Below are 13362 nucleotides of genomic sequence, written 5' to 3' on the forward strand. Positions count from 1 at the left end.
GTTGACTGTATCTCATTATACTTTGTATGTAGAATTCTGTGTATCAGACATGAGAATTCCTCTGAGAAGCCAATCTCTTATTTGTATTAAAAGGACACTATAGTCACCAAAACAACTTTAGCTTAATGAAGCAGTTTTGGTGTATAGAACATGCCCCTGTAGCCTCACTGCTCAATCCTCTGCCATTTAGGAGTTAAATCACTTTGTTTATGAACCCTAGTCACACCTCCCTGCATGTGACTTACACAGCCTTCCTAAACACTTCTTGTAAAGAGTCATCTAATGTGTATCCTTCTTTTATTGCAAGTTCTGCTTAATTTAGATTTTCTTATCCCCTGCTATGTTAATAGCTTGCTAGACCCTGCAATAGCTCGCTAAATCCAGCATGAGCCTTCTGTGTGTGATTAAAGTTCAATTTACAGAACAAGAGATACAAACTTTTAAAGTAAGTTAACATCTGATTAAAAATGAAACCATTTTTTTTCCGTGCAGACCGTGTCAATCACAGCCAGTGTAGGTGTAGTTAGTTCTGTATAAGCAGAAACAAAGGTGATTTAACTCCTAAATGGCAGATATTTGAAATGTGAAACTCCAGAGGCATGATCAATACACCAAAACTACTTAATTAAGCTAAAGTTGTTTTTGGTGACTATAGTGTCCCTTTAAGTACCAAAATAAAAGAAAAGCATTTTCACTAATATATTGTTAGGGTGCTTTTTTCTAGAAATGCAGTTGGTCTGCATTGAACAAATGAATGTGCATGATGGACTTAATTGAGGATTTAACATGAGACGAGTGAATCAAAAGCGAACGAATGATGGTGATCACACATGGTACCTGAATAAATGAAGTGCAGAATGTCTGATAAACATGAACTGAAAAGATGGTCCTTAACAATAACCCTTACAGGGGAGCTGGGAGCTGTGTTATCATCCTCTGTACACAGAGAGAAGAGATCATATATAGCCACTGGTAGATCGGGGTCTCCAAAGTCACCGGTATCCTTTTTATTAAATAGGAATCTAAACACAGGGCTTATACTGCACAGGACAATCCGGTGAGCTGCCGACACCTCGTCCATGTCTGATCCGCAAAATATCACATCAACACATTGACAGCGCACCAATAGGCCTTGAAAGTCCGACTCATATTGTGAGGGCTCGTCCTTCAATACTGGTAACTTTTCTATCAAAACAACATAGGCAGCAGGTTACTATATTATATATATCAATGTATATATGCATCAATGTATATATTAATGTTTGTAGCAGGATAAAATATTGATGTTTGTTTGAAGACACTTTATTGATGAACTATCACATATTATAATTCTAGAGAAGGAGCATTACAAAGTTATGTCCCAATTGTTTAGACTGGCATCGTTTTGTGACAGATGTATTTCAGCAGAGGGGAATCTACCTGTAATTGATCCATGTTTTAGAGATATTAGTGAGTAGGGTACATTTCAACTTAATAACTATTAGCATTTTGAGTTGGTAGCTGTGCCAACCACAGATAAACTGTACCCCCAGTTAACAACATACATTTAAAAATATCTGCATTTATTTAGGAGAATCATAGAACAGCTTAAAGGGACACTGTAAGCACCCAGACCACTTCAGCTTATTACTATCCACGGTTAACTGGATGTATACCAGACAGCCAATAGAGGGCTTCCTGGTTTGAAACAGACCTTTGGTCCATTATCTGACGCTGGACGTTCTCACACTCTGCATTAGGACCTCCAGCGTCAGATTTTCCCCCATTTTTCTCCATAGCATGCACATTAGGTCTCCCCCACCGGCTGACGTCGGCAGGGGAGGAGCGTTGGCGGAGCCTGACCCAGCACCGAGGGACATCGGCACTGGATTCAGGTAAGTGACTGAAATGGGTTTTAACCATTTCAGCCCCGCCGGAGTGGGGAGGCAAGGGACGCGGGCACTGTAGGATTCTATAGTGCCAGGAAAACGGCTTTGTTTTCCTGGCACTATAGAATCCTTTTAACTGTTAGTAATTTAATCATCATGCACAAAATCATTCAAGTCCCTGGAGTTTAATGTGGATTGACGCTCACTTAATGTAAATAAAAGCTGCAGATGGCACAACTTAAAGGGGCACACTAAGCAATGGGTATTGTGGTTATATTGCCTGGAGTCTCAATTTGAGAAAGGTTTAAAAAAAAAAAAAAACAGGGCACTCCTCAGCCACAGTTATAATGTTGAATTTACAACTTCTGCATTATCAATGTACATTTCTCCTAACACCTGTGATAAGCTGATATACTGTTATGAGAAGTAGACATTCTGCTTAGAATATCCATTTAAAGGGACATTTCATGCACTATCATAGATCAATGTAGTGGTTATGGTGCTAAGAAGCTACACGTGCGGTCTCTCAATTTTGTTTTATTTTTGTCAAACTGTTTTCATTAACACAAAGTAATTGAAAGAATCCCTGAAACACAAATACCACTATTTTACATCATAATGAGGAAATTCCATTACCTCATTATTGCTATTATTATTTTTTTCATTCTGCCACCTCTCTTCTAAACAGAGCCTGAATTGAATATTTTTGGAAAGGCTGTTTAAATTATTTAATATGGTTAGATAAACTTTTTTTTTTTTTTTAAATGTTTCAATATTAAAATATCAAAACATATATCCTATATATAAAAATATATCAATAAATGAAAAAAAAATATTAAAACATTTTTCAAAACATTTAATCTGTTTAAACGTTTAGCCAAAAATATTACATAGTTTGAAAAGTTTATTCAAATATATTAAATTGAGGCCGTTATTATTGTCTCCAGAGTCCATTTCACCAGCCTTCCTACTCTACTGCTTGCCTATAGTCACCTATTGATCGTATTCACCACACTGCCCTCCACTGGTGGGTTTATGCCTTATCTCCTCTAGAGTGTAAGCTTGTATGAGCAGAGTCCCCAATAACCTTTTTTTCTTATTGACAACATTTATAATAGTGTGTTTCGTATTTGCTGTTATATCTCAACAATAGAACTGTAATGCGCTGCTGAATATGTTGACGCTATATAAACTAAAATAATAATCTGTTCCTGTACAGCATGGGTACATTCACTAAACATTGAACTGTAATGAAAATTGCCAAGATGTGACTATATGGCCTAATGTTTAGTATTTGGTCAGATCACTGCAATTCAGAGTTTTTGTGATCACATGCCAGATCATTTGGAGTACAATACAATTTGGGGAGGACCTCATTTAAATGTAAGTATGTTTGATTGGGAAAACAACACAATTTCACAATAAAACAGGGAAAATCGTACTTACCTGGCTGTTCTAATTCTGGGGGTTTAACTGGAAGGCAACATTTATTTCGGTTTTTCCTCTCTCCCTTCACTGCGGACTTGTCTTTGAAAGCCTGACGTATAAAGTATTCCAACTGGAAGTGAAATATACGACATCCGTCAAAACTAGAAGTTCCCCATCATTTAATGTAACTATTTAAGTTTGGTGTGAGTGTCCGATTCCCCAGCTGGGAATACGACGTAACAAGCTTAAAACGTGATGGAACCCATCTGTACAAATTATAGAAAGTTCAAAATGTAGAGAGACAGACCGTAACAGAGATTTATACAGAGATAGAAAAAGCAAATGGAGAAAATCTGTATGTTCTCATGCAGGTTAATAAGCAATCACGTGTATACTTACCTCTGCTGCACCTATTAAAACAGGAGACCTTCAAAGGAAACAGGATTTACTGGTGTGAGGGTACAAGCAACTATGGCTACATCGGTCATTATTATAGAAGATACTGTTCCATTTAAAGAAACACTATAGTCACCTAAACAACTTTAGCTTAATGAAGCAGTGTTAGTGTATAGATCATGCCTCTCAGGTTTCACTGCTTAATCCTCTGCCATTTAGGAGTTACCGTATATACTCGAGTATAAGCCGACCCAAATATAAGCCGAGGCCCCTAATTTTACCCCAAAAAACTGGGAAAACTTATTGACTCGAGTATAAGACTAGGGTGGAAAATGCAGCAGCTACTGGTAAATTTCTAAATAAAATTAGATCCTAAAAAAGTTATATTAACTGAATATTTATTTACAGTGTGTGTATATAATGAATGCAGTGTGTGTGTGTGTGTGTGTGTGTGTATGCAGTGTGTATGAATGCAGTGTGTATATAATGAATGCAGTGCAGTGTGTGTATGAGTGCAGTGTGTATATAATGAATGCAGTGTGTGAGTGCAGTGTGTATATAATGAATGCAGTGCAGTGTGAATGCAGTGTGTGTATGAGTGCAGTGTGTATGTATGAGTGCAGTGTGTGTGTATGAATGCAGTGTGTGTGTATGAATGCAGTGTGTGTGTATGAATGCAGTGTGTGTATGCAGTGTGTGTATGAATGCAGTGTGTATATAATGAATGGAGTGCAGTGTGTGTGTATGAGTGCAGTGTGTATATAATGAATGCAGTGCAGTGTGTATATAATGAATGCAGTGCAGTGTGTGTATATGAGTGCAGTGTGTGAGTGCAGTGTGTATATAATGAATGCAGTGCAGTGTGAATGCAGTGTGTGTATGAGTGCAGTGTGTATGTATGTATGCAGTGTGTGTATATAATGAATGCAGTGCAGTGTGTGTATGAGTGTGTGTATGAATGCAGTGTGTGTGAGTGCAGTGTGTGTGTGTGAGAGTGCAGTGTGTGTGTGAGTGCAGAGCATTGGTGGGGGTGGGCATTTTATTAATTATTATTATTTAATTATTATTATTGTAATATATATTTTTTTAATGTTGTTATTATTTTTTTTAATGTTGTTATTATTTTTTTATTTTATTATTATTTTTTCGTCCCCCCTCCCTGCTTGTTAGCTGGCCAGGGAGGGGGGCTCTCACTCCCTGGTGGTCCAGTGGATGGGCTGTAGGAGGGGGGCTGTCAGGAAGCTGTAACTAACCTTCACCGCAGCTCCTGTCAGCTCCCTTCTCTCTCCTCCGTCCGTGCAGCTCCCAGGTCAGCTTCCTCTGCAACTCTCACGGCCGCGCGGAGCGTTGCCACGGTAACCCGTGGCAATGCTCTGACCCCGTGGCTCTCGCAAGAGTTGCAGAGGAAGCTGACCTGGGAGCTGCACGGACGGAGGAGAGAGAAGGGAGCTGACAGGAGCTGCGGTGAAGGTAAGTTACAGCTTCCTGACAGCCCCCGGTCCTTGTCTGTATTATGGCAATGGAAATTGCCATAATACAGACAACTGTCTCGAGTATAAGACGAGTGAGTGTTTTTCAGCACAAAAAATGTGCTGAAAAACTCGTCTTATACTCGAGTATATACGGTAAATCATTTTGTTTCCGTTTATGCAGCCCTAGCCACACCTCCCCTTGCTATGATTGACACAGCCTGCATGGAAAAAAAAATGGTTTCACTTTCAATAAGATGTAATTTACCTTAAACAATTTTATCTCTTGCTCTGTAAATTGAACTTTAATCACATACAGGAGGCTCTTGCAGGGTCTAGCAAGCTATTAATAAAGCGGGGGATAAGAAAATCTAAATTAAACAGAACTTGCAATAAAGGATGGATAAACTTTAGATGACTCTTTACAGGAAGTGTTTATGGAAGGCTGCGCAAGTCACATGCAGAGAGGTGTGACTAGGGTTCATAAACAAAGGGATTTAACTCCTAGATGGCAGAGGATTGAGCAGTGAGGCTGCAGAGGCATGTTCTATACACCAAAACTGCTTCATTAAGCTAAAGTTGTTTTGGTGACTACAGTGTCCCTTTAACATATATATAACTGCAGGAGGATCTAGTACTGAATTTCCATATATAAGTGCAAGTAATGTATCAAGAACTTCACAGATAAGGAAATATGACATTGATACCGTACAATACATTTAAACAGTTTCACAAGTACTTTCCAGAGATACAAAGCTTTAAAAGGACTCTATCTCATATCTATCTAGTAGATATGGAACTTTACATGTCCCTTTAATTTTTTTGTGTGTTTCTCACCCTGTAGAGATAGCACTGATTTCAAATGCACTTGCGGCAATGAAGCCATAAATATAGCATAACCTTTTAAGGCATGTAAGTTCTGAACCAAAACAAAACCTTGAGTTTGAGCTATGGGTTTATTCCGCCATCATTTAATGTTTTTTCTGGTTTGTACAAGGACAGAAAGGGCTTTCATTTAAAGGAACACAAACATGTATTCCTGACCCTATAATGTTAAAAACACTGTCTATCCCCCCCGGTCGCTCCTTACCCCCTAAAAACAGTAAAATCTTACCTTTATTTCATAGGAAAGCATTGGATTGGCTGAGATTGTCAAGGAGGCAGCTCAGGGGCAGAGACAGCACAGCCCCAGCCAATCAGTATCTCTATAAGGAAAGTTCAGTTTCTCCATGCAGAGGGTGGAGATACTGAATGGCAGTGCTGCACACTGTGCAGCACTGCCCCAGAAAGCTCCTCTAGTAGCCATCTAAGGAGTGGGCACTGGAGGTATCCCTAGGGAGCAATGTAAACACTGCCTTTTCACCCAGCTCATTGAGGTGGTCTGGGTGCAATGTCCCATTTCCTTTAACCCTACAGTGGTTATTATTATTATTCTGAGAAACTGCAATAATTCCCTCTACGGGTTAACTCCTCCTCTAGTGGCTGTCTACCAGAGGGACCTCCGGAATCAAAACTGACTTTTGGTCCGTTATCTGATGCTGGATGTCCTCACGCTCTGCAAGAGAACCTCCAGAGTCAGATTTTTTCCCATAGGGAAGCATTGAATAATGCTTTCCTATAAGGAAATCATAATGCGAGCGTGGCCATTGCCGCATGTGCACATTAGGTCTGCTTCACTGGCTGACGTCGGACTCAGAAAAGTTACTGAAGGGATTTTAACACCTTCAGCACCGTGAGGGGGCGCGAGGGAAGTGGGGCACTGCAGGAGCCTATATTGCCAGGAAAACTGTTTATTTTTCATGGCACTGTAGAATCCCTTTACCACTTACTGTGATAGATCGTGTTTATTTAAAGATATATTTAACACATATGTATCTCCCTGTCAGTCAATGTTTAAAGCATTGTTCTTTGCACTTGGCAGTCCGTATAAAGTAAGCATACAGAGAAGAGGAGAATTATAACAATGGCCTTTATAAATAATTAAAACCAAACAAACAAAAAAAAAATATCTGTTCTGAAACGTCGAGCAAACATGGAAAATAGGTCACCAATGTAATGTGCCCTGCTAGAACACAACACGTCATACATAACCCCTAATGATTGTATTTATCCTCTTCATTGGCCTAGACTGAACAGGGGACATGCGGGGAGGTCAATGGCTGGTGATGCACTAACTAGTAGACTTGGGCGCCAACAAAATTTACGTTTGGTCCAAACAAATTTTGTTTTGTCCAAACTGAATTTCATTAGTTTTTTCATTAGTTTTTTGGAAGAAATTAGGTAATTGTTTTTGGAATTTTATTTGGATGTATGAAATTCCAATCTGTGCGGTGGGCCATGGCTGCATCTTGCAGCCATTTAGTACATAACTCTCTAAATTGGTTCCCTTGTGGGATTGCCATATTTAAGGGTTCCAAATTACGAGGCTGTTTAGTAGATAGTTCCTTTTTGACATCCTTATGGCAATCCCACATAACGATTAGGGAGCTATCTACTAAAAAGCTGAAAGACCAGAATTATGAACAGCTTTTCCATTTCGTAATTTTGACCTTTCAGACAACATTACTAATAATAATTAAAAAAATACTTAGTATTAGTTAATAAAGGAGGTTGAACTCTCCCTCCTACCCCTACCTGTCGTGCTGTGAATAGGGGCATGTCAGCTAAACAGGACGTATCCAGTGGCTGCTCACTGTTATAAAATCCAGACTAGCGACTCGGCAGCTATTGCTGCCCAGTCGCTAATCCAATAAAGGGGGACCTGGCACAGGTCCTCCCCATGTCCTTATGGTTTAGCACCTAATAAAATAATTAACTGGAGGGATATAGTACCTTTTACTGATATATTGGGCCACTATGCTTAATGTACCTTGAGCCCCACAATATGTAGAGAGAACAGTAGGTAAGTCTAATGCTGAGAAAAAAACAAAAATATTATAAACCAAAAATATTATAAGAGCATAGCTTATGCTGGTCGGTGCTATATTGGGGGGGATGGCGTTTCTTCAGTGTCCCTTTGTAGTGAGTTCCCTGGCCCCTTTCAGAGTCTCTTACACCAGATACCTTCCTTGCAAAAGTAGTGTACGTCCGGCGCTGGGGTTCTGCTTCTCGCCGCTGTGCGGGTGTCTGTGGAGGTGTCCCTCCCGCCCCAGGCTGGCTTGGAGGCCTGCACTTTCTTGCCACTAACTCGGTTACCGCCAGGGTCCGGGTTTCCTCCACGTGCGGGAGTGACGGGGGAGCTGGTCTTTTCCTGTCGCTTGCGTATCTTGTTCCTCCGCCAGTGTGGCTGGTGCTTTGGGGCTTTCTGCCCTTCAGCCTGCAGCCCGGGTGGGCTAGATTGCGTGTGGATAAGTAGTTGAGGCGACGTTGTGCCCGAGGGCATTCCCTCCACTCCCCGCCGTCCGCGGGTCCGCTTACCCAGCGTCGGTGGTGCAGGTGTCATAGTTCGGGCTGCTTGTTGCCGCTTCATGAGTGTGTCCCAGAAGCGGTTCAGTATCACCTCTAGTTTCTGTAGGGGTGCTTTCCTTGGCATTTGTGCCGAGTGTGTGCTCGCCATGTGAGTCGCTTCGCCGGCCGCCATTTTAGTTGCACTCAGTTCAGGGTCAGGCTTGTGCTGCTTATCCCCAGTTTTGTCGCTTTGTGCAGGAGCTGATTCACAGCATGTCTGTCCTGCTTGGCAGTTAGGCTCTGCCCCCACAGTTCCATGTTTTTAACTGCAGGGTTAAAGAGGAGCACATGGCAGTCAGATGAATTCATTGAGATGAAGTGCTCTGGGTGCCTTTAATTTAAAATCAAAATAAAGAACTTGAAAGCTTGTATTCTCAATGTAACTATATACAAAATTAAAGCATAACTTTTATTAACTGTAATGTTAAAATTTGACCATTAGGTGTCAGTCTTATTACACAGCTATTGAACAAGAGAAAGGAAAATATCAACACAGTATGAAAGAGAGAATAGAATTCCTTCCAATCTAAGGTTGAGCTGGTCCTCCTAGTAACTGCTGTAAACAAAGTTACTAAGTAAATAAAGTTACTCAATGAAATAAAAATACATTATATACTACATATTGCCCGTAAGGAGACTACTATCCCTATGTGCTACTTTCCGCCTGCTTCCATTGCAGACAGTATTTTTATTTTCTATTTTATTTATTTTAAAAAACCTCACTCCCGTCCCCCTACTCTTACTGCCCTCCCCTCGCTGGCCCAGAGCGTGTGCATGCGCTCTGTGCCAGCAAAACAGTCCAATCACAGGCTTCTGTGACATCGGTGGGGGCGTAGAAGTCAGCGCTATTAGCTTCACCAGCCGCTGGATTCAAGGTAAGTAAATCTTTTCCAGCTTTTACTGAAAATCCATGGGGTTAGTGTAACCCTTTAAATTTGAAATTCCCTTTGAATGCACACTTTAGTAAACAACATTGCTTACTGTTAGTGCATTAACCCCTTAAGGACACATGACGTGTGTGACACGTCATGATTCCCTTTTATTCCAGAAGTTTGGTCCTTAAGGGGTTAAAGTAAGAGTCAAGTTATCATGAAGATAAATGAATGCAGTTAGAACGTTATGGCTCAATTTTCAGAATTCATGGGAATTTTAACTGTTCCGGGATATTGTCTAAAGCAGGGGTTCCCAATTAATTTTTCCCGTGGAACCCTTTGACATAGCATATGGAACCCCCCTGAAAAAAATTGCGCAATTTTTATTTTTTTTATGTGCCGGTGTGTTTCAAGGTGTGTATATCTGTGCTTGTATGTGCATTTGTATACACACACTTTGACACACAGACACACCGATACATACACACACACAGATACTGTGTGTGTGTGTGTATCTGTGTGTCAAAGTGTGTCTGTGTGTCAAAGTGTGTGTATCTATGTGTGTATGTGTCTGTGTGTCAAGATGGGTGTATTTGTGTTTGTATGTGCCAGTGTGTATGAATCTGACACACAGATACACACACTGGCAGATAGTGGCACACAGATACACACACTTTGACACACAGTGTGTATCTGTGTGTGTATATACATGTATGTATCTGTGTGTCAAGGTGTATGTATCTATGTTTCAAAGTGTGTGTATCTGTGTTTGTATGTGTATGTGTATCAAGGTGTGTGCATCTGTGTTTGTATGTGCCAGTGTGTATGAATCTGACACACAGATACACACACTGGCTGGTAGTAGCACACAGATACACACACCTTGACACACAGTGTATATTTGTGTTTGTATGTGCCGGCATGTGTCAAGGTGTGTATATCTGTGTTTGTATGCGCCAGTGTGTGTATCTCTGTGTCAGTGTGTATATGTATCTGACACACAGATATACATACACTAGCACACAGATACACACTGACACACACATTGACACACACATCTTGACTCACAAATACACCCACACTAATATAGATACAGTGACATACACCTACAGATACACACTGACACTCAGATACACACAGGCACATACAAACACACTGATACATACTGGCACATACACACACACACTTAGATACACACAGTGATACATACACAAACCTTGACCCAGATACACACACTCTTTGACATACACTCTCACTGACAAACACATACACTCACTGATTGGCACACATTCACTCTCACTGACAAAAACACAAACACGTACAAACTCCCTAACAGACACACATACGATTTTTTTTTTAACATTTTACTCCACCCAGCCCCCCTACCTTTAGGAGTGCTAGCATGGAGGCCCTGTGGTCCAGTGGGGCTGCTGAGCGGCTGGCGAGGGAGAAGTGATCTCCCTGCTCAGCTCCCTTGCGCGCCTCTTAGTGATACCGGAGTGACGTCATATTCCGGCTCCAGCATCACTGCTGTGCGCGCGAGGGAGCTGAGCAGGGAGATCACTGCTCACTGCTCCCTCGCCGCCCGTGGCCATTTTAGCACCAATCATTTATTGATATAATATTGATTAACATGCTAACAATACAACAATATCATTGTATGATATATATCCATCATTCTGACAGCATATTCTGCAGGAAAAAGAGGTTTGGGCAAATATCAGAAAGAGGTGATGATAATCATGCTCAAATGAGTTCTTATAAAAGCAGAAGGAAGAAATAATAAAACACCTTTGGACTTTTTTTTTTTTTAAAATAAAACAATCACATGTCCTTCACTCATTTACCAAACAAATGACTGCAGCACGCATCGACACTCTCGTTATATACCGTAAGTCATCAGCGCTCTTTGTCCTACAGGAGATTTTAATAAGCCCTGTGCTAACAGAACTGAACTCTTCTCTAGAAAGAAACTGGTGCCTGGTAAACTACATATAGATTATTGAAGTTAGCTATTAATGTACTTTTCATGTTAACCACTTCAGAATCCAAGTCATTTGGGCGTCCTGGGAAGTAATGTTTAAATGTATTTTTCATTTCACTATGTGTAGATAGCACATTATTGAATGGAAATAATAATAAAAAAAATGTGATTGGACAGGAAAACTTTAAAATAATAATAAATTTACCAAATAATGAAGTTAAAAGCAAGAAAACAGTGTTGTAATCAATCTATATGTATTATAGTTGACACAATGCCATGATGTTGCCCATACCACCCTCATTGCAGCCATATTGCTTCTTTGAACACACACAATAAAACATGCACACACACATATACACTGATACATGCACACAAATACACACGTTCATGCACACACACACATATACAAAGATATTCCAGACACAACACACTCACTGATACAACTGCCACAAAAAAACAAACACACACAGATATTCACTGCTGCCACACATAGACACACATTCTCAGACACACAGGTACACAATGTCAGAGACATTTTATTTTTCAGAAATGTCAGATACATGTACCATGGCACTATGCCAAGCCCCCTATGTAATATCCTACCATTTATAACATAATGGTGATGTAACATATCATGGTGAAGAATGGTCAGACCAAGTAGACTGTCAGACAAGCAGCTATACCTTCACACCAATAACTAGTATCTTTATACCCATTTTTAACCAAAATGTTGTATGGAGGTGACTGTAGAACTAGGTGATTCACAGTGTCTCGGAATATAGAACAATAGTTATGCCTGTTAAGACTATCCTGTAGATCAACCTTAAGCAGTGTCATAATGTTTACGACTACAGATATTAAATACAAGACATTTCTTCATGTCTTAAGGAAAGCAAAGGGCTAAGTCCAAGTCAAAGTTTATCACAGGGCCAATAGTTATCACGAGTGCAGTTGCTGTAGAAACGTATTCTGTAAATCATTATTCTCTAGTGGTCATAAAAGGGCAGTTGGAGGTGTATTCATGGAAGTACCGGTATATACATATAAATAGATAATAACCCCCAATTGTACGTGTGGCTGAATGCAAGTGGCACTCTAAGCACCATAATAACTACAGATAACTGATATCCAAATTCTGGCCCCTCTGCAGCTTTTTGGATAGTGCTGAATAGTTACTTAAGCATTATTTGTCCACTGGTGGCCCGGCACACTATAAAAACACTGGACATTTGGTGAAGTGGCACCAACACACTCCTTGTATTGTGTATTCTTCAACGATACAAGTCTATTCCAGAATATAGTTGAGAGAAAAAAGGAGAGCAAGGAACACTGCCTATAAAATATATACGTGTGTCCAGAAAGATAAAAATAAAAATAAAAAATATATTTATTAGTGAACAGGATACAGAGTGAGTATTTCGTATATCCACTCCTAAACCGTCTGTATAAGTACATACAGGGGCATACGGAAGTGCTATGCAGAAATAAAAAAAAAAAAAGGTTTAAAAACGAAAATCAACAGCATTTGAGACACAGTTATTCTTAGGTAAATCTTTGCAATGTCTGTATTGTCACGACTGATAGTGCTTTTAACAGCTCGTATACTTATAGAAAAATTGCTTGTCTATAGCTGTGGTCAGCTTAAGTTAATCTTAGCAATGTCTATATTGATACGACTGGTAGTACCTACAGTGGTTCGTACAACTATAGAAAATTGCTGGCTATAACTGTGGTCAAACGGCAGAAAACAGTATTATCAGAGTGATGTTTCTACCGTTGTGATTAGTCTCAGTGCTGTCCTGGAGTTATAGAGTACTGTCTATAACTGTGGTCACAAAGCAAGAGACCGTACTGTCTAAGTAGTGTCTCTATTGTAGTGACTAGCAATGTCTCAATGT

At 40.1% G+C, this 13362-nt stretch overlaps 1 protein-coding gene across 2 annotated transcripts in view; it reads right to left on the reverse strand.

Annotated features, from left to right (window-relative positions):
- RHOBTB3 (Rho related BTB domain containing 3) overlaps positions 1 to 13362 on the reverse strand; it is a 92050-nt gene that overhangs the window by 18015 nt on the left and 60673 nt on the right. For both annotated transcript variants that reach the window (XM_063453682.1, XM_063453683.1), the window contains exons 5-6: positions 3315 to 3426; positions 838 to 1185 (exon numbers count right to left, since the gene is read on the reverse strand). In XM_063453682.1, coding sequence (XP_063309752.1) covers positions 838 to 1185; positions 3315 to 3426 — 460 coding nt within the window. The remainder of the gene's footprint in view (positions 1 to 837; positions 1186 to 3314; positions 3427 to 13362) is intronic.

Source organism: Pelobates fuscus, chromosome 5, assembly GCF_036172605.1.
Source record: "Pelobates fuscus isolate aPelFus1 chromosome 5, aPelFus1.pri, whole genome shotgun sequence".
NCBI lineage: Eukaryota > Metazoa > Chordata > Amphibia > Anura > Pelobatidae > Pelobates > Pelobates fuscus.